Consider the following 21,957-nt stretch of genomic DNA (forward strand, 5'->3'; position numbering starts at 1 on the left):
GACCAGATGGCTTCACAGGTGAATTCTATCAAACATTTAGAGAAGAGCTAACACTGATCCTTCTCAAACGCTTCCAAAAAATTGCAGAGGGAGAAACATTCCCAAATTCATTCTACAAAGCCACCATCACCCTGATACCAAAACCAGAAAAAGATATCACAAAAAAAGAAAATTATAGACCAATATCACTGATGAACATAGATGCAAAAATCCTGAACAAAATACTAGCAAACAGAACCAACAGCACATTAAAAAGATCATACACAATGATCAAGTGGGATTTATCCCAGGGATGCAAGAATTCTTCAATATATGCAAATCAATCAATGTGATACACCACATTAACAGATTAAGGAATGAAAACCATATGATCATCTCAATAGATGTAGAAGAAGCTTTTGACAAAATTCAACACCCATTTATGATAAAAACTCTCCAGAAAATGGGCATAGAGGGAATCTACCTCAACATAATAAAGGCCATGTATGACAAACCCACAGCAAGCATCATACTCAATGGTGAAAAACTGAAAGCATTTCCACTAAGATCAGGAACAAGGCAAGGATGTCCACTCTCGCCACTCTTATTCAACATAGTTTTGGAAGTCCTAGCCACAGCAATCAGAGAAGAAAAAGACATAAAGGGAATACAAACTGGAAAAGAAGAAGTAAAACTGTCACTGTTTGCAGATGACATGATACTATACATAGAAAAACCTAAAGATGCCACCAGGGAACTACTAGAACTAATCAATGAATTTGGTAAGGTTTCAGGATAAAAATATTAATGCACAGAAATCTCTGGCATTCCTATACACCAACAATGAAAAATCAGAAAGAGAAATTAAGGAACACTCCCATTTACCATTGCAACAAAAATAATAAAATACCTAGGAATAAACCTGCCTAAGGAGGCAAAAGACTTGTACTCAGAAAACTATAAAACACTGATGAAAGAAATCAAAGATGACATAAACAGATGGAGAAATATACCATGTTCTTGGATTGGAAGAATCAATATTGTGAAAATGAGTATACTACCCAAAGCAATCTACAAATTCAGTGCAATCCCTAGCAAACTGCCAATGGCATTCTTCACAGAACTAGAACAAAAAATTTTACAATTCGTATGGAAACACAAAAGACCCCGAAGAGCCAAAGAAATCTTGAGAAAGAAAAACAGTGTTGGAGGAATCAGGCTCCCTGATTTCAGACTATACTACAAAGCTACAGTAATGAAGACAGTATGGTACTGGCACAAACACAGAAATATAGATCAATGGTACAGAATAGAATGCCCAGAGGTAAACCCACGCACATATGGGCACCTAATTTACGACAAAGGAGGCAAGAACATACAATGGAGAAAAGACATCCTCTTCAATAAGTTGTGCTGGGAAAACTGGACAGCTACATGTAAAAGAATGAAATTAGAACACTCCCTAACATCATACACAAAAATAAACTCCAAATGGATTAAAGACTTAAATGTAAGACCAGACACTATAAAACTCTTAGAGGAAAACATAGGAAAAACACACTTTGACATAAACCACAGGAAGATCTTTTTTGACCCACCTCCCAGAGTAACGGAAATAAAAACAAAAATAAACAAATGGGACTTAATTAAACTTAAAAGCTTTTGCACAGCAAAGGAAACCATAAACAAGACAAAAAGACAACCCCCAGAATGGGAGATATTTGCAAATGAAACAACAAAGGATTAATCTCCAAAATATACAAACAGCTCATAGAGCTCATTATCAAAGAAACAAACAATCCAGTTAAAAAATGGGCAGATGACCTAAACAGACATTTCACCAAAGAAGATAAACAGATGGCCAAGAGGCACATGAAAAGATGCTTAACATCACTAATTATTAGAGAAATGCAAATCAAAACTACAATGAGGTATCACCTCACACCAATCAGAATGGCCATTATCAAAAAATCTAGAAACAATACATACTGGAAAGGGTGTGGTGAAAAGGGAACCCTCCTGCACTGTTGGTGGGAATGTAAATTGATACAACCACTATGGAAAACAGTATGGAGGTTCCTTAAAAAACTAAAAATAGAACTACCATATGACCCAGCAATCCCACTACTGGGCATATACCCTGAGAAAACCATAATTCAAAAAGAGTCATGTACCACAATGTTCATTGCAGCACTATTTACAATAGCCAGGACATGGAAGCAACCTAAGTGTCCATCGACAGATGAATGGATAAAGAAGATGTGGCACATATATACAATGGACTATTTCTCAGCCATAAAAAAAAAACGAAATTGAGTTATTTGCAGTGAGGTGGCTGGACCTAGAGTCTGTCATACAGAGTGAAGTAAGTCAGAAAGAGAAAAACAAATACCGTATGCTAACACATATATGTGGAATCTAAAAAAAAAAAAAAAAGGTTATGAATAACCTAGGGGCAGGACAGGAATAAAGACGCAGATGTAGAGAATGGACTTGAGGACACGGGGAGGGGGAAGGGTAAGCTGGGATGAAGTGAGAGAGTGGCATGAACATATATATACACTACCAAATGTAAAATAGATAGCTAGTGGGAAGCAGCCACATAGCACAGGGAGATCAGCTCGGTGCTTTGCGATGACCTAGAGGGGTGGGATAGGGAGGATGGGAGGGAGGTTCAAGACGGTGGGGATATGGGGACATGTGTATGCATATGGCTGATTCACTTTGTTGTACAACAGAAACTAACACAGTATTGTGAAGCAATATACTGCAATGAAGATCTATTTTAAAAAAGTGATAGGATTTTACATTTTAGACAATTTTTTTTAATCTACACTGGCTTCCTCCTTTCCCAAAATATTCAAAAATTTGATCAAGCTGTAGGGTCTTCAAATACGGTGATTGTTGTTCACACACCAGAACTGAAGCCCAAAGATACTAACCAGTTCACTCACGTTAGCATAACAAGTGAATATGGAATTCAGGACTAAAATCCCCAGGGGTCCTGTGATTGTCCCAGAGTTCTTTCCACTCTCAGCTCATCCATTCAGTCACTCCATTCTACAGATACAAAGACCGGCTGAGCATGCGGCGCTGTGACAGACACGGGCCAGAAACATGAAGACAAGCAGGATGCCTGCCCTCATGAGATATACAGTACTGAGCCACTAATGCTTATTTACAAGCATTTTCTAAATCTTTCCATATCCGGCTTCTTGGAATTAAATGCGGTACTATAAACTTTTATTTGTTAAGTACCACCCATGAGCAAGGCACCGTGCTGAGTTATTTTTCCACTACTTAATCTCTTCCTATCATAAACTCTTTTTCTTATAGAATGACAAAGTGGCTCTTTGCTTTTAATCCTTTGATTCAGCTAGTCCAATGTTTATTTGCTGTCTACAAGCTACCCAGGACAGGGCTTTGCTCAGAGGATAAGGAGATAAGCAAGTAGAGGATATAATTTTGACCACGATACGTTAACAAAGAAGTTGTAGACACAAGAATATTAACCAAGAAGCAAAGAAATTAGGTTTAAACTGAAACTGGGCTCTCAAAGAAAGGGACTGTGTGAGTTGTGACACACAAAGAATGTGTCATCGATGACAAGGACTTCAACAGACTCTAAAGAATAGGAAGGTTGCGGAACATTTTCAGCAAAGGGTCCAGTGATGGAAAGCCTGGCTGGTCTGGAGAATGTGTCAGTGTGTGCTGAGTGGAAAATAAGGGCAGATGGGTGTGGAGGAGCCAGATTAAAGGGCACCTCTGATTTAAGTGGAGGAACCTGTACTTAGGGGAAGTAGGTTATCAACTGTGGGCCAAAGACACCAAAGACTACTGAGTTATTTGGGAATCCCCAAATCCAGATGCAAAGTTCTCTGAGCACTGATTAGGTCACATCTCCTGCATATACGTGTTATTACTCCTCAAACATGCAGATGAGCCTCTGATGAACGAAATTCAACTCATTTAAAAAGTATTATGAAGTTCATGGTATTATCGACAACTAATAAACATACAATTGGTATCATGCAAAAATCTGATTTTGCCTTTAATCAATGTAAAGGGCAAAATAAAGCTGTCATGTATTTGGGGGCAAAGAATGTGACATGATAAAAGCAGCTGGATGAGGCAGCAGCATACCTCTGGATAGGAAAGGACAGAGACGGGAGCCAGAGAGAGGAGCTGGAAGGCTGGGGCAGGAGCAAGGCTGGCTGACAGACATGGACGGGGGAGACAGTGGTAATAACGAAGAGCTGAATTAGAAAGACATGTTGATTGGGTCACAGAGAAAGCTAAAGGCAACGGATATTTCTAGCCTGGAAAATTGGTACAATGTCATCCATGAAAACATTTAGTTGGAAAAGGACATAGGAAAATGTTGGTGGCTTCGTTTTTTATATGTTTCAAAATCTCCCACCTCCCTCAAAAGGAGGGGGCCTTTTGTCAGCTTTTTCTAGTCAAATAATAAAGAGAATCTTCTCTAATTTCCTCAGTACTTGGAAATACACAATTTTTCAGCAAATCTAAGATACCATGTCATCTAATGGTGTAACACACACCATTATTTAAGTTCCACTAAGAAAAAATTAAAACTATGGTATGCGATCAATTTTAAGATCCATCCTAGTTTCATAAATGTGAAAGTTTTAAAAACGCACGTCTCTAAGTCAGTGTTTCTCAACCTTTTCTTCATTATTGTCCTCCCCCCCAACCAAGAGCCTCTCTAGGCATTTTTTTCCTAACTGTCCCCCATGAAATTTTACTGTCACAGACAGACCACATATTTCTTTATGTGCCGTGTATAAATCTGCACTTTATACAGAAAAAGAAAATGTTTTTTACCACCCAAAAACAATTTTTTCCCCCTGGAGGGCAGTATCACCTGAGGTTGAGAACACATATCAAAAATGTAAATGAAATTACAATCAAGGTCATGTTTGTGGGTGCCTGGCATTCCCTTCTCATTCACTCTTCCTTTTTAAAAATTATATTTACACTATTTTATTAGATGAGGGGTGTGTGTGTGTGTGTGTGTGTGTGTGTGTGTGTGTGTGTGTCCTGTTTTCATCTGAAGTACATTTTACCCCAGATAAAACACCGACATTCTTTAGGAAAGAGTGAAGCTTAATCATGGTCTCAGTAGGACTCTCTTCCTTTAATATGAGTTATTTGCCTTCATGTTTGTGCCCAGAGCAAATATTTTCTGTTTCTGCAGAGTTGTTAAGTCCTCAGACATCTGACAAGACTACAGGTAATCATGTGGATACAACACAGCTGGACAGCCTGACTCAGGAAGCCCAGTTGGTTTCCAGTGTCCTCCCTCAAGTCACCAGTTTGGGTCTCTGTCTGGGGAGAAAATGGCCTTCTCTACGGAGATAACACTCTCTCTCCCTGAACCCCTCCCTGTGCAGGAGGCTACCGTTCCCTTGTTTGGGCTCCTCATCACACACACTCACAACCAAGAAAAAAAGGTGGTGCAGAAATTTTTCAACTTTCTCTAAAACTAAAGTTGCTTCCCCCTTTTAAAAAGAGTCTATAATTTAGATCTATAAAAAGAACCTACTTAGCACTCAATAGTTAGGAGCTCTTACCACAATTCAACAGAATAGGAACAGTTCACTAAGTTTCTATAAAAACTTTAACAAATTTTTTCAAGCATTCATAATTAAAGGGCTCCCTGGTACAGCAAGAGAAGACTTTGAAACGTCTTCTATTTACACCAAGTTAAGCACTGATTGCCTTACAGTTCCAGGCGTTTTCTGAAACTCCTACAGAACATCAAACATCACATACTGGAACATCACAATGTTGTCGTTGTTTAATGATTATTTGTGCTAGAAAATTTCACGAAATCATAGCCATTCCTTTTATCAACCAGAAGGCAAACTGCAGATATTGAATCATTGTAAGATTTCACACATTCCCAGAAAATTAGTTTCCAGTTTGTCTCTGTTTTTAGTACTTTACATTGAGGCATGAAATAGTCATTTTCTCAGCAGCTACCAAAGTTCATTTGACATTGGATAAGGGTCTCTCTCCCTCCTCCTTATAGTTCAATTAAAATGCTCCCTGCTGCTTTAATTCCCAGGAAACTAAGCTGACTTAATTAGGGCAGATGTCGAAATAATTAACAGGCCTATAGTAGCTAAGCACGCTATTTAAAGCAATACAGCTGTAATTAAATCAAAAGTGTAATCCTTATGAAAGAATCCTACATGTGTGTACAAGTGGAAGCAAATGAAATAACACTCTCAAAAAGATGTCACCACCTGTAAATGTGACCTTCCTATAAAAGAACTGACTTCGATGCTAAAGGTTCTGATTAAAATATCAAAACCTCTGCAACATAAAATATATGTATTTCTTAACATATTCTTTACAAGGTCAACATTCACAGGTCAAGGATATAATAAAGAGAATACCTGTAACAAGAATGTTTAACACCAGAGCGGTTCATTTTCCCAATGTTTGTTAGGTGAGGAATAATATCAAGAGAGATGCTGAGTTTCAAGGAAAGCTTTGCATTTCTCCTCCCCTGAATTTGTCAATCCAAGACAATGACAGGCAGAGAAACTATATGCCTTGGTAACCATAAAACTAACTGATTAGGAAATAAGGCCAAATTAATCCCAGGAAAAATACTGATTTTTATGACACAAAAATAAGCTTTGAAACAGAGCATATGAATAGCTCCTACTAAACGTTAGCAGCTGCCATATTCCCATTAGCTTTCAAGTTCCACTGACAGCTGAAATACAATGGTCTCTTGGTATGCGCGAGGGATTGGTTCCGGGAACCCAGCGGATTCCAAAATCCGGGGATGCTCAAGTCCCTTATAGTCACTTTGGCAGATGCGGGACCCCCGGATACCACGGAGGGCCGACTGCGTGTGAAATGCAGGCTTTTCCTTGGGTCTGGGCAATCTTTAACAAAATGGGATGGAGAGGCAAAGCCGGGGCGCATATGGATCACTCGGGGTCAAGCCAGAGCACCGCCACCCCACAGTGACCTGGGCAGAACCGAAAGCAGCAGTCCTTCCTAACAGACCCACGCCCCCCGCACCCCCGAGACAGGAAGTCCAGCAAGTCGGGGCCCCGTCCTGCTGAGAAACGCGGAGGGGCGGGAGGGGGCTCTGTCAACGTGGACGAAGCTTGACTGAGGCGCCCTCCGCTGAACCAGGGGCCACGTGCAGCCCGTTTCCCTCGCCAGGGCTCCCGCAAAATGCAGCTTCCAGTTACTGCTCACATGTTCAGCAAAGCACCTCCACCTACTCAAATCTTAAACATAGAAACAAGGGGCTACAAAATGGTATTTTAATTTCTGTTAGAACCAAAGCCATCTCGTCTGAGTAAGTCAGTTACAGCAGCACTAGGCACACGAAAAGAACAGTACAATCCCTAACACCTACCAGGCAATTAGCATAAAACGCGACAGAAACCGGTTCTCAGACTCAACACCGGAGAACAGCACCACCCAGTGGCGGTATGAAAAGCTGCATGTGAGGAACTAGAGGCTCCACCCCTGGTGGCCAAAGTGATTTCTCCTCACTGAAACGAAAGACCCCGGTAAAATACCTTCCACCGTGCTGGAAAATCTACAATGCGAGCCTCCTCAGAGTTTATAACAACTAGGCTTAGAGCAAATGGTATTTCATGTTTTCTGAGTAGCTGACGCAAGGTTGCCAGGTAAAATACAGAATGTATGTTTGGTGCACTATTTGAGACATGCTAAAAAAGTACTCACTGTTTATCTAAAATTCAAATTTAACTGGGCATCTTGTATTTTTATTTGCTAAATCTGGCGACTCCTGTTCCAAAGTACCCACTCCTGGAGACCACAGATGCATTTACATAAGTCTTTCAGTCTTTCAAAGAGGCAGTAACAGGCCTGTGGCAAGGAAGCTAGCGATAAACCAGCTGGGTATGCTGCCGCCCCTAGGGTTAGGGTCAGGGTTAGGGTTAGGGTCAGGGTTAGGTATGCTGCCGCCCCCTAGGGTTAGGGTCAGGGTTAGGGTTAGGTATGCTGCCGCCCCCTAGGGTCAGGGTCAGGGTTAGGGTTAGGTATGCTGCCGCCCCTAGGGTTAAGGTCAGGGTTAGGGTTAGGTATGCTGCCGCCCCCTAGGGTTAGGGTCAGGGTTAGGGTTAGGTATGCTGCCGCCCCTAGGGTTAAGGTCAGGGTTAGGGTTAGGTATGCTGCCGCCCCTTGCAATCGGCAGGTAAGACACTCTGTTCCACGATGCAAAAGGCTAATAGGGGAGAGGAAGGGGTAGGGGGGTGCGAAGTGGGGCTCCAGATAGCTGGGTCACGAAATGGGAGCATTAAATATCAGATGTGTGGAGGAGGATGGAAAAAGGATGGGCAATCATGGAAGAGAAGGAGAAAGGGGAACAAACAACCCTTGCCTCCTGACAACTGCGCCAGCCTACCGACGGTGCTGCTGCGATTTCCCCTCCTCGTGGCACCTGGTGTCAGCGATTGTGAATTTGGGAACGTAAGGCCAGAACAACTGCCTCGTCCGGAAAGCCGCACACCACCGACTGTCCACGTCCAAGCGATCCTTTCTTTGGGAAGGGGTCGTTTAAATGGGTTTGTGTTCCAGTTTTCTCAAACTAAAAACAACTCATTTGTTTCCTAAGCCTATAACTGGCTTTGTTTCACATGTTTTGCTGTCTTTTGGCTCACCCCCTCTCAGAAACCCAGTGCCCACCGAGGCCTCCTTGCTCGCACCTTTGCAGTGAACCGCGATCGCCCCCTCCGTGTTCTCGCAGATATTCAGGAACCTTCGCACGATGTTGTCGCTGGGTGTGCTGCCATCGATGAAGAAGAGGTCATAGTGCTCGAAGCCAGCATCAGTGAAGCGCTTCGCCTCGTAAATCTTTTTGTTCAGCCTCACGATTGCAGTCACGTTATGCTTTTTGAAATAAGGAAAGTAGGCTTCGGGGGCGTGAAGAGGATAACCTAAAGGAAAGCAGGGGCTGTAAGCAAAAGGCACGCATTTCGTCTTACGTAACCCAGGAACACGAAAACCCTTCACAATAAAGATGATCAATCTCAACAGAGCTTAGGAGGATAGCGCATTTCAGGAGAGAGTAGGTCGAAGCACGTTCCTAAAAGCAGCAGTCTGAAAAACTGAGAAAAACACCATAGGAGGGAAAAAAAAAAAACCTTTTCTGAGTATTGGAAAATAGCTCGTGAACGTTCAAAACCTCAAGCTTTAGGCTTCAAATCCTGGGAGTTCACTCCTCCCAAGCCGAAACAAAGGCATTCCTGAGGCCCTCAGATGCATACAATAGGCCTGGAAGGACTCTGTCCTCTTTACTCCTCTTGACAAATACTTTTGAACCGCAGCCTTTTTGCCAGGTGTACAGTTTTAATCTACAACGCAGTCCCCCACAAGAGAGACTGATTATTAAGCACCTACCATGTACAAGTCACAACTGCACAAATTTCTTTTAATTCTCAAAACAACCTATTGAGATAAAAATAGTAAACCCCATGTAACAGTTAAGAAACTAAAAGAGGTTGAGGGATCATTTTTGTAGACATTTTCTTTTTTGAGGAGAACAAGTGGTCGGGCTCTAACCCCCGTTCTACTGTGAGTGGGTCCAGCATCACGTGGAGCTGCAGTCAGCTGGGTTACAGACACATGACCTCGACTTGGCCAATCAACCAAGGTGACCCCTGGGGGCTTTGGCCACTGCAAGCCTTGCCTAGTGGCCCCAGGGTTTAAAAGGACTAATTTCTCAGCCCGTTGATTACCACATCTGTAACCCATTCAGGGCCTACCAGGTGAGGGGATCTCACTCAGAGCTCGTTCATGATGGTGGGCTCCAAGTGGGGCGGGCAGCAGCAGCCAGCAAAGTGAACCAGCCGTTTCTGCACTGTGGCTGTATTTCCTGCTGCCTCGAAGCTTGCATAGGCTGGTCATTTGCTATTTTCTCTCAGTTGCAAGCCAACTCATATGCCGGGGCTGGGGTGTACATATAACATTTCCCAAGCTACCTTTCCCACTGGGCTCCTGTCCATCTGAAAAGTGGGAGGCACTAAAGCACTGCCGGAGCAACTGGAGGCCAGAGGAGGGAGAAGGGATGTCTTCTGTTTTCCTGCCAGCATGACTTCAGCAGCAGAAGAGAGGAACTCCCAGCTTAGTTTGGCACTCCCGGCACCAGCCTGCAGCCCAGCCTCAGGGTCCCCACTCTTCAGGCTCCAAATGCAAGCAGCAGCTCTTCGGAGCTCCCAGCACCTGCCAAGGTCCCAGGTCCTGCTAACCTCACGTGTTCCTTTCTGTCCCTCGTTGCCTTAAAGGCAATAACTATTTCTTCCTTAATATGCTGGTTTTTTTCAGAGTTGTCCTTTTACTTTTTAGCCTTCTCTCTAACAAATTCCTTATATTGCATTCCCTCTGTCTGAAATAAAGTGGTTTCCATTCCTGCCTGGATCCTGCTCATACATGACCTCCCTTAGATCCTGTTCGTTTTCTCAGCCTCATTTTCCAGCCTTCGCTTGGAGACTGTGAGCTCCCCAGCATAATTCCAGTATCTGCTGCGTGCAACCAAGAGCCCTAACTGGCACCCTTAGCCAAGGTCGCACAAGGGATGAACGCAGAATTGGCAGGCAGGCCTAACTAATCCACAGCCCAGATACATGATTTTCACAAGCCAGGCTGCTTTTGAGCAAACAGGTAAGACAGAGCTTACTTACAATCTTCTGTGTACAAACAGTGACTTATACACATTTAGAGAAAACAGATCCTTTCCACTTGGAAAAAAATCAAATCTGTTTTCCTAGTTGGTTTGTTTGCTCAAATCATTTTCCAGCCTAAAGCGAAAAGGAACTGTGGTTGGCATAAGGAAACAAGAGCTTTTCTATCATGTAAGGAATGGGAAGGAGAGGGCTTAGGAACACATGGGATGGGACATGGTGTGACAGTCTGGCAAGTACTTCTAACCCTGGGGTCCTAGTGATCACTGGCACCTCTGTAATGGCACCTGTCATGAAGCACGCTAATGGTTCTTTTGGTGTCTGTCCCTTCCCTCCTCCACCAAGGCTGTAAGAACTTCTCTTTTCATATATGAATTCCCATCATGAGTAAATGGCATTACAGATAATATACCTAAATCTACTATCAAGAGAAACTGCGTATATCTTTTGAGAAAAGAACACTGAACAGTTATCCAAATATGGTAATAGGGCACTGAAATAATAACAGTAATGGTAATCATAGCACCTAACATTTATTGAGCTCTTACTATGTGCCAGGCACTAAGCTAAGTGGTTCATGTATATCATCTCATTAAACCTTACAATTATCAGTCACTCATGCCTGGGAAAGTGAACTGGCCCATGCACACACTGCTGGGAAGAGACAGAGACAGCATCTGAACCCTGACAGTCAGATTCTAGGGCCGGTGCTGGGGATGATTTAAGGTAAAATCCAACTCAATTCTATTTGTTAGATCTCCAAAACACGGGACATTACGTGAACATTAGGGGCTGCACTTCCTAGATTTGTGAGGAAGTTTCTTAAAAATCCTCAGAAGGGTTTCAAATGAGTTATAACCAACAATGACAATATCTTCTGACCTCTGAACAACTGTGTTTTCGATGTATTTGGATGCTTCTGACGGAGGACTGGTTTTAGCAATGTGCACGGAGCTGACCGAGCTTTCATCCGATCCTTACTCCATCTGGCCACTAGATGGTGCCCTGGCATCAGTAAAGCAGGCAGAGCCCTGGCGCTGACCAAACAATTTCAAAGCAAAGAGAGATTGTAAAATTCATCTCTTCCCAGACCCTCATTTAAAGGAAACTGAAGAACAGCAGAGTCAAATGACTAGTCCACCCATTCATTATTAAAAGTAAAAACTGCAAAATAGGCAGGCAAACGTGGAAAGCAATAAAATATGTTTATCAGGTTCATTGATGATAAAAATGTAATCAGAATATCTGCTACCTAATAAGCACCTATTAATGTGCCCGACACTGTGCAAGGCACTCACTTCCTAAAATATCCCTAATCTTCACCAAACGCCTGCAATGTGCATCCTATTTCCCCGTTTGATGATGAGAGAAGTTGAGGAACTCACGAAGCTCACACAGCCAGTTAGGGGCAGAGCCAGACTTCAACCAGCCCAGGCTCTTCACACCAAGCTTCTCTCATTAAATGAGCAGGCTGACGCTTCAAATTGTTTGGATTCCCTGTCTTGAGCTGTCTTTCCCTGTTCTTTCTTTCCTTTTTCTTTCTTTCTTTCTTTCTGAAGTAGAGATGAGGACATTGCCACCTAAGAGTTTGGGGGTGTTTTTGGAAATTTTGAAATCCAATTTGTTCTACTGCTATATTATTCATTTCTCAAGTCAAGCTTGTTTAACCAAAAAAGGGGTAGGGCTCCTCTTGTCCCCCCCTGTCAAAACAATGTGAACAAAGATGGCTGAAAGGAACTCCTAGTTGGTCTCTGTTGACAACACACACTTAAGACTGCTATAATGCATTCTGCCAGACCCCAAGATTTTAGGGCTTCCTTTTGCTACATCCTAGCAACAGCTATTTCAGTGCTAACTCCTTAAAAATCTGCCTTTTTCTACTAACAGACCCCTAAAATGACTTTCAGCCACCTCAGAAAATACAGGGGTTTCTCAACTAAAAAAAAAAAAAAATTTCTTAAGTTCAAAAAGAATTTACAAAGTTAAACCCCTTTACAAAAAAATATGACACTTCTAGTGAATATCAGATCTTAAAATGGGGATTCCAGTAAAATATCAATATTTTACCAACAACAGCCTTAAATGAAATTATTCTAGACATAAAAACTGGCAAGTATTAGGTAAGCAGCACTTTCACACCTTTTTTTCTCAATGTGAGAGGGCACAGTATATGCATAGAAAAAAAAGATATAGAGAGAACGATATCTTAACAGTGGTTATTTCTAGATTATATAATTACAGGTGACTTTTTATCTAGATTGCTTAAAGTTCTGTAGTGAACATGTTCTTTCTCTGTAGTAAAATAAAAAAGAACACAGAATTTGGAATCAAAGAGACCTGCGTTTGAATCCACACACTGCCACTTTCTGGCTATGTCAACCTGGGCAAGTTAGGTTACCAAGTCTCCATCTTCTCTTCCACAAAATAACTACCACCTGTTCCGGGGGTGTTTCTGATTATTAAATAGATGAGGTGTGCACAAAAGGCTTATTAGCACCACTCCCAGCATATAAGCAAATGGTGGATAATTATTTCCCTATATTGTAATATAGGGCCAAAAATAATCTTTTTAAGACTTTTGACAATTAAGAATTGACACACAAAATACATCCTTTTATCTTGTGATTCTACTTCCAAGAATTTAGAAAAGAAACCAGGGCTGCAAAAAAGATGTATGCACATGTATGCCAACCACTGTAGTTTTTAAAAAGTGAAAAACTGAACAACTTAGATCTCATTCAAAATTTAAATGATTGATTAGTAAAATTATGGCACAGTCATTGAATGCAGTCATGGAAAATTATAATGAAGATCTACATTTATTGCCATGGAAAGGAGTATGTGATATATTAAGTGAAAAAAAGCTGCTATAAGACAGTAATCATGTTATGACTCCATGCTGGTAAAAAAAAAAAGGAATATTTTTATAAGTCTGTGTGTGTGTGTGTGTGTGTGTGTGTATTCTTTAAGAGAGAAAAAAAATATGTGCAAATAAAAAATACAGAGAAGCAGATGGAAAGAAAATTAAAATCCCCAATAATCCCACCACCAACTAGTAAACCTAGAAAACGTGGGTAGAATTATAGGTCACTTTAATGCTGTTTTTATGAGTTCATCTGCATTTTCTTCTTTTAAAAAAAAAAATCATGCGTTACCTCTATAAAAATATTTTAAATGGGTTTTAAAAATTACACCCCTCATCTTCTCTTCAAGAAAATTTCATTTAAAAAGTGAATCCTATATGGCAAAATTCTTTCAGTTTCACCAAATGAACACCCAACAACAAAGCCACTACTGAAACCATACGCCTACTAAGGTTTTCTGGGTCTGAGTCAGATCATTTTGCACAGAAGGCTAAAGGGAGGTTTAATCAATCCTGTCTTGAAAGACCAACGGTGGAAAGCAGTTTCCTCAGGCACTTAACAAGTTATTCCTAACAAACCAACATAACAGGTTAATCAATCAATGTCTGGAGCGAACCGGATTCATGAGCAAATGTGTAAATGAGAAGATCTAATTATGGCTTCAGTACAGAGACATCCTATTTGTTACGGTAACTCTGTAGACCTGGATTACCCATCCCCAGAGGGGATGATTCAATTCCCATGATTTAAGCAGAGTTCCCTGTGAGATATGTCATAGGTATAAAATGATAAGCACATGTGTGGAAACTCAAAAAAATTATCAAATCTAAATGCATGAATAACCATATACAATGAAACTAGATTTTAGAATAAATACTTATGATGATGATGATGATGGCTATGAAAGAAGAATAAACCTATAAATTTAGACTAAGGGTTTCAAATTATGTTCCTCCAAGGACTAGTGTTCCAGCTCTAAGACTAGAGAGGGAGCAAAAAAGGAGCTATTATGTTCATGGGTGATATTTTTTTAATTTTATGTACTTCTCCCATAAACTATTCTTAAACCTTTGGTGCCTATCATTGCTTGTCTTCTGGGAATGTGAGGTTAAAAAAAATAATTCAGTAAAAAATGTATGTTAATGGGAAAACACACATAGCCTATCATGTTTCATTCAAGAGGCTTATTTTTTTGTCTTGCTTTTTTTTCCTGAATATGTATGCCCCTGGCTCTACATATACTGCAAGTAAGTAATTTAATTATTGTCAGCTAGAAAGTTGTTCCTAGTTGCCATGATGGAACTAAGCAGATCAGTGTAGTGGCAATGTTTAGGAGCCCCGCTCTTGGCTGGAGTATCACCAGTTCTGCATATTACTTTGTGAACTTGGGCAAATTTCCTACTCATATGCCTCAGTTTCCTCCTCTGTGAAATAGAGATAATAGTTCCTACACCTCATAGAGTTGTGTGTGCACTAAATGAGATAATGCTGTGATTAGCTAGTAACTAGCACTTAATAAATGACACCTATTGTCACCATCATCGTCATTATTCAACATGGTGTTACCAAAGAATACCTTGAGGTGTAGCACGCCACCACCACCGAATAAATCTGAGAACCACTGATAGAATTCAGCAATCTGCTTATTGTTCTGACCAGTTGGTTTCTCAGATTCTTCTTTGATAATTGGGTCAAGGTAAAGTGAACACTCTATTTATGGCAACCTAAAAATTTGATAGTTTTAAAACAGTGATTATAGTTCCACTTACTAAACTCTAATATTTAACACACTAATTACTGTTCAATTAGTAATTGAACAATTGAAATACTGTTCAATTTTTTTAATTAATAAATATTCTTTGGAGAATATTACCAATAGAAAGGATTATCTGAGGAAATTAAGAACTCAAGAAGATGAACTGAAATAAATTTTTGGAGGGTAAAGTAAATAAAAACCTACCATTTTCAATTTTGCTTTTTGGATGTGGTCCACTAAATGCTAAAAATTTTCCTGGAACAATCCAGTTGAAGTCACCATTTTCAACTCGCTGGAAGAATTTTGTGAGAAAAGAGAAGAAAAATATTTTATAATTCTTATACAATTTAGGAAACCCTTACAAATATAACTGTTTTTCACTCTATTAGTACTAGACTAGTTGGACATACATGAAGACAAAATAATATAGCTTAAAATAAAAACACGCATCTGATTCTCAAAATGGTTGTGAATTCAATCCGCTTCGAAAAATTTTTATCTAGACTATAAGAAAAGTTTAGAAAACTTTATTCAAAGTGGAGGTACTTTGCTAAAAATAATTTTGTCTCTTGGCCACTCTGCAATGAAATGAAATGAAACAAACATTGCTTGCCCCAGCAAGAAATAATGGGAAATAAGAGAAGACAGAAAATATAAGCACTTTCCATGAACATGGTAAACATACTTTAAACAATGAAAAAGTCTATAAATATCAGGGTCATGATGAACACACCTCCATTTTTTGTTTGTTTTTACAGGTTTCTATCTGTTGTCGCTGCTGATTTTTAGACGGGGAAACAGAAGACAGGAGTGAGGGACAGAGGCTCATCAAACCCTCAGGGTGTACCACAAACTGGAGACTGCCACAGTCTCCTGCAGGAGCTGCAAGCCAAACAGCTACAAGGGTCAGGCAAGAGACATAAATAAAGGCAAATGCTCCTCAGCTCTGGCCAATTGACCACAGGAAAGCTTGATTGAATATAGCTGATCTTCCAATTGGATGTTCATGTAAAATCTCTCTATATTTGAAATGTTAACTGTTTTAAATTAAGTTTTTTAATAGTAGGAAAGCAAATAAAACACATCTGTGGGCTGACTTTGATCACCAGCTGTCAGCCTCTGGTCCAAACACTCCAGGATCCTCAGAAAAGGCCTGAAGACCAGGCAAGGGGCCAAGCATCCTCCCACTGCTCCATTACCTCCTTCATTTCCTTCCCTTCCTGGTGTGCCTCTGAACCCAGGGAACACTGGGGCAGGGCTGAGGGGACCCAAACTTTGCAGGCTATTGGGACACAGCTGTGCAATGCATCACAAAATATATGTATCTCTTCTTCCCATAAGCATTCTTTAACCCACCCCCAACACCAATCCTACTCCCATCCTCCACCACCAGGCACAGCTTTTAGTCTCCAAGTCTCCCCCCTCTATAGCACTGCATAGATACCTCCCCAGGCAGGGAAGGAAGGCAGTTCTCTTTGCTGGGCCAAGGTTATCCACAGAAAAGGCTCTCTGCTCCACTACATGGCACAGACCTCAATGGTAGGAATCTGTGTCATATACAGAGTCTGCACTCTGCTGTAAGAGTTCATAAGTATTTGTTAAAATAAATTGGAGTACTCCCACCAAGGAAATCTGGAGCCTCTACTTTAATTACTTATACTACCCATTAGATTTGATTTCCACAAAAATCATAACTTGGCTGTATAATTTTCATGTTTAAAATGCAGATGTTTCTTCCCAGTTATAAAAAGTTATAAATGAAACTCTACATGACACCTTGTAAATGTCTGAATTGCATTAATCTAGTCATAATAAACATAAAATCTCCATAATGCCCTAAATAAAATCTTAGAGATGCTGAGTGCTATGATTACACATGCCAAATTAAATCTCAAGCATAGCTATCTATTTAGAACAATTTGAATAAAGAATTTAACATGCAACTCTTTATGATAATTAAACATTTTCTTGTTTAAATAAGGCAGTCTCAAATTAATGGCCCAATATCCATCTCAAGTAATTCTTAAGCTTAAAACATTATTTAAAAATTCAAAAATAAGGGTATACTCTAACCATGAAAAGGCTAAAACCAATTATTTATGAACAGTAGAAGAAAACAGGTTTCTATGTTCACTATTCCTGTATCCTTGACCACAAAGTTGGCCTAGATAAATATATACATTGTGCTATTGCTGTTTATTTGGGTTATAGACATCCATTTGGTTAAACAGTAACCTTTTATAATCAATCATATGGAGAGAGGCAATGAACTCACTCACAGAACCAAAAGAATATGTTTGCAAATCTGCCTACTCAAAAAGATAAACATTAGATAATATTGGGTTATATTCAGTAACTTGGATAAGGTTGATGGAGTAAACAAAAAGATTTATGTCTTAGATCCAAATCTGAAAAAAAATGAATAAGAAAGTTACAGCTTTTAACTGACTAATATAACATAACCTTACTGGTAAGCTTCCAAAATTAATATCTGTGCCTTCTTTCACAGTGGATTATACAAATGTCAATATTTATCAATAATAAAATATTTATGATAACACAAGCTGGTTTTTCTAATTAAATGTGTTTGTGCACACACACACTTCCAAGAAACCTAGATCAGACAGGAACTTAAGGTACTTTCCAACATTACCACATTTTATAAACAAATGTCTAGGCAAAGATGAGGTGAGAGAATAATTTTACCTCTTCCAATCCAAAGCCTACAACCTACCAAGTACTATGTAGAGAAACTGCAGATGTTCTTCACTACAAGAAAACCCCAAAATGAAAATGTGAATTCTTGAAACTGATACATTTAGGTGTTAATATTCATGTTACTATAAGATCCTTCAGCTTACATAAGACTCACCAGATTTCTTTGGAATAGCTAACTCTCCTGGTGCATTTAAAATAAAATTTGAAAAAAAAAAAGAAATCAAAGTGTCTTACAAAGTAAAAATAAACTGTATTAAAACTGAAAAAAATTAAAAATTAAATAAAATCTAATTTGACTTGAAAACATGAATTTTTATAACTTCTAATAAATAAATCTGTGCCAGTAAGGCATGCCTCTATTCTAATAGTCACAGAGATATTTTTCAGTTAAAACACTGAAAAACATTTGGCCTTTTTACCACTATGATAAACAGACTGTAAGAGAGAAAAGACAGACCTTCAGATTGACAATTATTGGACTGGTTCCCTTTATCAACAGATGTGTTTTCTAAGGCAACATGGATAAACAGTTTTGAAGCACAATTCAACATTCATTAAAACATTTGCTTAGCCTTTATTATATATATCAACTTGGTGTCACACATAAAATAATAAAAAGCATTCCCTCTGTGCCCTTAAGGAGTCTGAAAACAAGTAACAAATAACGTTAATAATAATAGCAGCTAACAGATATACCACGGACTGTCTGCTAGGCACTACTCTATGACATGCAACTCATTTCATCTTTAGGGCAACCCTGTGAGGTAGGTGTTATTACCATCTCCATTGTACCCATTGCTATAGACTGAATGTTTGTGTCCCCTACAAAATTCATATGTTGAAACCGAATCCCCAGTGTGATGGTATTAGGAAGTGGGCCCTTTGGGAGGTGATTAGGTCATGAAGATGGAGCCCTTATGAATGGGATTAGTGACCTTATAAAAGAAACCCCCAGAGAGCTCCCTCTGTGAGGCCACAGGGAGGACATGGAAGAATTTGGCCATCTATGAACCAGGAAGAGGGCCATCTCCAGACAACAGTTCTGCTGGTGCCTTGATCTTGGACTTCCCAGCCTCCAGAACTGTGAGAAATAAATGTCTATTGTTTAAGCCACACAGTCTATGATATTTTGTTATATCAGCCTGAACTAAGATACCCATTAAAGAAAAAGTTGCATTAAACTTTGATAAATGCTATAATACAAGTACATAAGAGGTTTAATGGTGGCACAAAGATTATTTTAAAAATAAAGACAGAAAGACAAAGTCTTTTTTATTCATTAAAAAGCACCTTCTTTATATTTCCTTACTTCTGAAACAATAAAATAGCGTTGATAGTATAGTTGTATTACGTAAACGCAAATATGCTGTCATGATTGGCACTTTATGAGCTTAAGTCAAAGTAAATATTTGAGGTATTTGGTTTAAATTAAGTTCCCTTGCCATTTGGCTTTAAATAATAGTCAAACTCTAGATTATTACTTAAGATTTGCTTTTGAGAGAAACAGTGTGGTAGAGGGAAAGAGGAGCCCCAGGTGGACGACTGCTTCGCCTCTAAACATAGAAAACATTTAGGGGCCTGCTCTCACAGCCCCACCCAGTGAACGCCCCTGCTAATGCAACCGCAGGGAGCAAGAATCTAGTGCACGTGTGCAGGTACCTTTCCAGTGCTCAAGACACGAAGATTTGAGGCCATCAGCACATACATGGTTGTTGAAATTTGGAAACAGTCCCCTCACTCATGGAGAATGTATTTAACCAGAAATCACATGGCCCTAGAGACCAGCACATTTCGGGTGGGCAAGGGAAGAGAAAGGACTTGCAAGGGATCCTGAGACACATGGCCAGAGATGGAAGGAGGAGAAAAGTAAGAGACAGAACTTTTGAAGTTAGGGAGGAAAGTGAGTTTCTAGAATTAGAGAGCGGCCACAGAGTAAATCAAGTAGGAAGAAGACCAAGCACAACAATTCAGTTTGGCTAAGTCTTGCATTAAGCAAGAACAGTTTCCATTGAGTCACAAGAGTAAAGGCCAGACCATAACTTTGACTGACTGAGTGAAAACAGAGTCAAGATTGCTCTCTTAAGAAGTGGAGGTAAAAGAAGGAACAGAGACCAAACAATAATTAAAGAGGAAGGGAAAAACATGGGAAATTTCTTAGACCTCAAAACATTTTATAGATTTAACCAACATAATCTTTGAACCAGCACTGGGTGCACTGTATTAGTAGATGTGGAAACACTGGGTCCAGGAAGGATTGAATCTTGCTTCCTTAAACTTGTGGCCTTTGAGGGGTATAATCAACACTACAGGATAGCTCCAGGGAAATGCTTCTAATAGTTCTTTGAACAGTCAAATCACCATGGGATGCACAGCTCTCTAGTTCCTCCAGGTGTGAGGACATGCCCATATACCTGCATTCTGGAGCGTGCCTGATCCCAGTCTTACGGCAGGAATTCACAATTACAGTGGCAGAAATTCACATTTTTCCAGTTCTATAATTCATGAACAAGTAGAGGGCAAATCAAGCAGAATCCAGGTTACATTACATTCTAATTTGCTGTACAAATTCTAATCCAAAGCAAAGCCTTGAAACATCATACCCTAGATGTTCAATTATTCCTGCTGTTGACCTGAGGTGACACACTGAGAGATAAGAGGCCTAACAAACCTTATTAGCTCTCAATGTGTATGCAAAAGGGCAATGTTGGGAGTCTACACCACCTTATCACTTGACAATTTACTTATTAACTGCAATGAAGGATGACATAATCAACCTGGAGACAGTCTCTCCAGTTTAGTAATATTAAACTAAACTGGCCTTACATGCAAGCCCTGGTTGAAGATTACAATATCTAGCAATCTGTGCTGCAAATAACTGGTTGGAAAAAAAACAACAACAACTCACTCTTGCTGCATAGATTGGCTGGTAATGAAAAAAAAAGAAACAGCATTTCAAGAAGTTGTCTACCATAGTCAATACATTTTCCCCCTGGAATGTTACTACAAAATCAGAATGGATTCCTAATTAATATGTCTTGGTCATTTTCCATTGAAAAGTAGTTACTTTTAACAGATTATATAAAATATCTTGAAATGTGCTATACTCCTTTTTTTTAGAACTTATTGACTCATTTATTCATTAGTTCTTTCATTCTACAAACATTTAATGACTGCCCACTACAAGTATACTGTGCCAGTGGGTTACTTATTGACACAAAGATGCGAGAGACACATTCCTGACTTCAAGTACCCAGAGTGCAGGGAAGACACAGGTGTGTAAACAGAGCATCACACACGCTGTGTGAGAAGAGCTCCCATCAAGCTAAAAATGACTCAGACATGTAAACACATAAATACGGTGGGCAGAGGAGAAAGGATCACAGGGAAGAGGAGGAGGAAACGAGCATGTCTGAGGCACAACAGCATGAAGATGCACTGCTGCATGGATCTGGGTATGAGGAGGGAAGGGAAAAGGACAAAAATGGGGAAGATGGCAAAGCCCGTGTCCAGAAGGGCTTTTGGGGCTGCATTCAGGAGTTTGCATTTCCTCCACACTTCCAGTCAGGGTGGAGCCCATGAAAGACTTAAAGTAGGGGAGTGATATAATCAGACTTAATTTCTAAAACATAGACTCTGAGAGTTATGTGGAGACTTGATGGAAGCAGCCCAAGGGCCAAGAAAGACCCAGTCCCAAGCATCCAGAATTGACCAACACTTTCTCACAAACAGTTCCCAGATGGGCTACATTGCAATGTGGCCAAGATAATGTGAAATCACCTTCTAGAACAGCAGTGCTCTTTTCCCAAAAGAGCATCCTTTAGTGATAATAGCAATAATGATGGATTATGAATTGCTGAATTTCTAGAATGCCTCAGGGGCAAAATTTTCCACATTCAGCCTTTCATAGATCAGTGAGAAATTCTGTATAGACAATTAA

The 21,957-nt window shown here is 39.9% G+C and overlaps 1 protein-coding gene across 9 annotated transcripts in view; it reads right to left on the reverse strand.

The window, feature by feature from the left end:
* Positions 1-21,957, reverse strand: part of CDC14A (cell division cycle 14A) — a 176,290-nt gene that overhangs the window by 65,492 nt on the left and 88,841 nt on the right. For all 9 annotated transcript variants that reach the window (XM_082384469.1, XM_082384467.1, XM_082384466.1 and 6 more), the window contains 2 exons: positions 15,507-15,594; positions 8,709-8,939 (listed from right to left, as the gene is read on the reverse strand). In XM_082384469.1, coding sequence (XP_082240595.1) covers positions 8,709-8,939; positions 15,507-15,594 — 319 coding nt within the window. The remainder of the gene's footprint in view (positions 1-8,708; positions 8,940-15,506; positions 15,595-21,957) is intronic.

This window comes from Balaenoptera borealis (genome assembly GCF_965194805.1).
Source record: "Balaenoptera borealis genome assembly, chromosome: 1".
NCBI classification, from domain to species: Eukaryota; Metazoa; Chordata; class Mammalia; order Artiodactyla; family Balaenopteridae; genus Balaenoptera; species Balaenoptera borealis.